At 63.8% G+C, this 887-nt stretch overlaps 1 protein-coding gene across 1 annotated transcript in view; it reads left to right on the top strand.

The window, feature by feature from the left end:
• Positions 1-887, top strand: part of BSND (barttin CLCNK-type chloride channel accessory beta subunit) — a gene marked incomplete at its 3' end in the record, with an annotated part of 1,942 nt that overhangs the window by 678 nt on the left and 377 nt on the right. Inside the window, exons 2-3 of the mRNA XM_009699312.1 lie at positions 86-110; positions 570-674. Of these exons, the coding sequence (XP_009697614.1) occupies positions 86-110; positions 570-674 (130 nt within the window). The remainder of the gene's footprint in view (positions 1-85; positions 111-569; positions 675-887) is intronic.

Here is an 887-nt window from a genome sequence, read left to right as displayed (position 1 = left end):
GGGGGCCCCCGCCGGCACGGCCGGACGGCCACGCGCCTCTGCCCCGGGGAACGGAGCTGGCAGAAAAGGCTTTTTTCCAAGGAAAGGGCGGCCGTGGCGCTGATCTGGGCGCTGCCGGATGGCCCGTCGACAGCTTGGCTGCACCCCAAAATGCAGGGCAGTACATGGGACCCCGGGACCCGAGACCAACTGGGACCCCTGAGACCGGGGTGAAGCTGCCCCCAGCTGCCCCCAAAGCCGAGCTCGGTCCCAGCGAGGAGGGAGATGGGGCTTTGTCGCTGTGCTGGAGGCTCAAGGACGGGGCACCCTTGGTGTTCTCCTTGGCCACCGACCTCCCCCATGGGCCCTGGGACACCCCCCTGGGCTTGGGTACACCCACGACCCCATTGGGGACAAGGTGCTGGCTTCATTCAATCCCTTACTGATTTCCCTCCCAAAAAAACCATTTCCAAGCAAGACATCCAAATATGCTGGGAAAAGACCAGGCCCCCAGCTGAAGGAACACCCCAGCCATTTTACCACTGATGAGGACCGAGGGTCCCCACGATGCCCAGCGCAGCTCCCCCCAGGCTCTGTGTTTATTTCCCCCCCCAGATAACATTCATCCCCGTGGACCTCGAAGCTGAGCGGTTCCTGGACCACAAACCCATCATCCTGTCCGAGCGGGATGCCCGGTAGGTCCCAGCGCCCAGCCTCAGCGGCCGTTTTCCTTTCGGTGGGTGTTTCCATCTGTACACAGGGTTATCTGCGTGCCCCCGGGGACAAGGGCAGTGCCTGAGCACACTGGCACTGGGGACAACTACACCTATTGCAGCAAAAAACGACAAGCAGGGGCCGGGCTGGGGGAGGCAAGGGCTGGGTGGGCCCACCCCTGGGGGGGGTGGAGC

The sequence above is a fragment of the Cariama cristata genome, unplaced genomic scaffold (assembly GCF_000690535.1).
Source record: "Cariama cristata isolate BGI_N322 unplaced genomic scaffold, ASM69053v1 scaffold38084, whole genome shotgun sequence".
Lineage (NCBI taxonomy): Eukaryota > Metazoa > Chordata > Aves > Cariamiformes > Cariamidae > Cariama > Cariama cristata.
The sequence above is the reverse complement of the archived record's forward strand: the minus strand, read 5'-3'. Positions and strand labels throughout refer to the sequence as shown.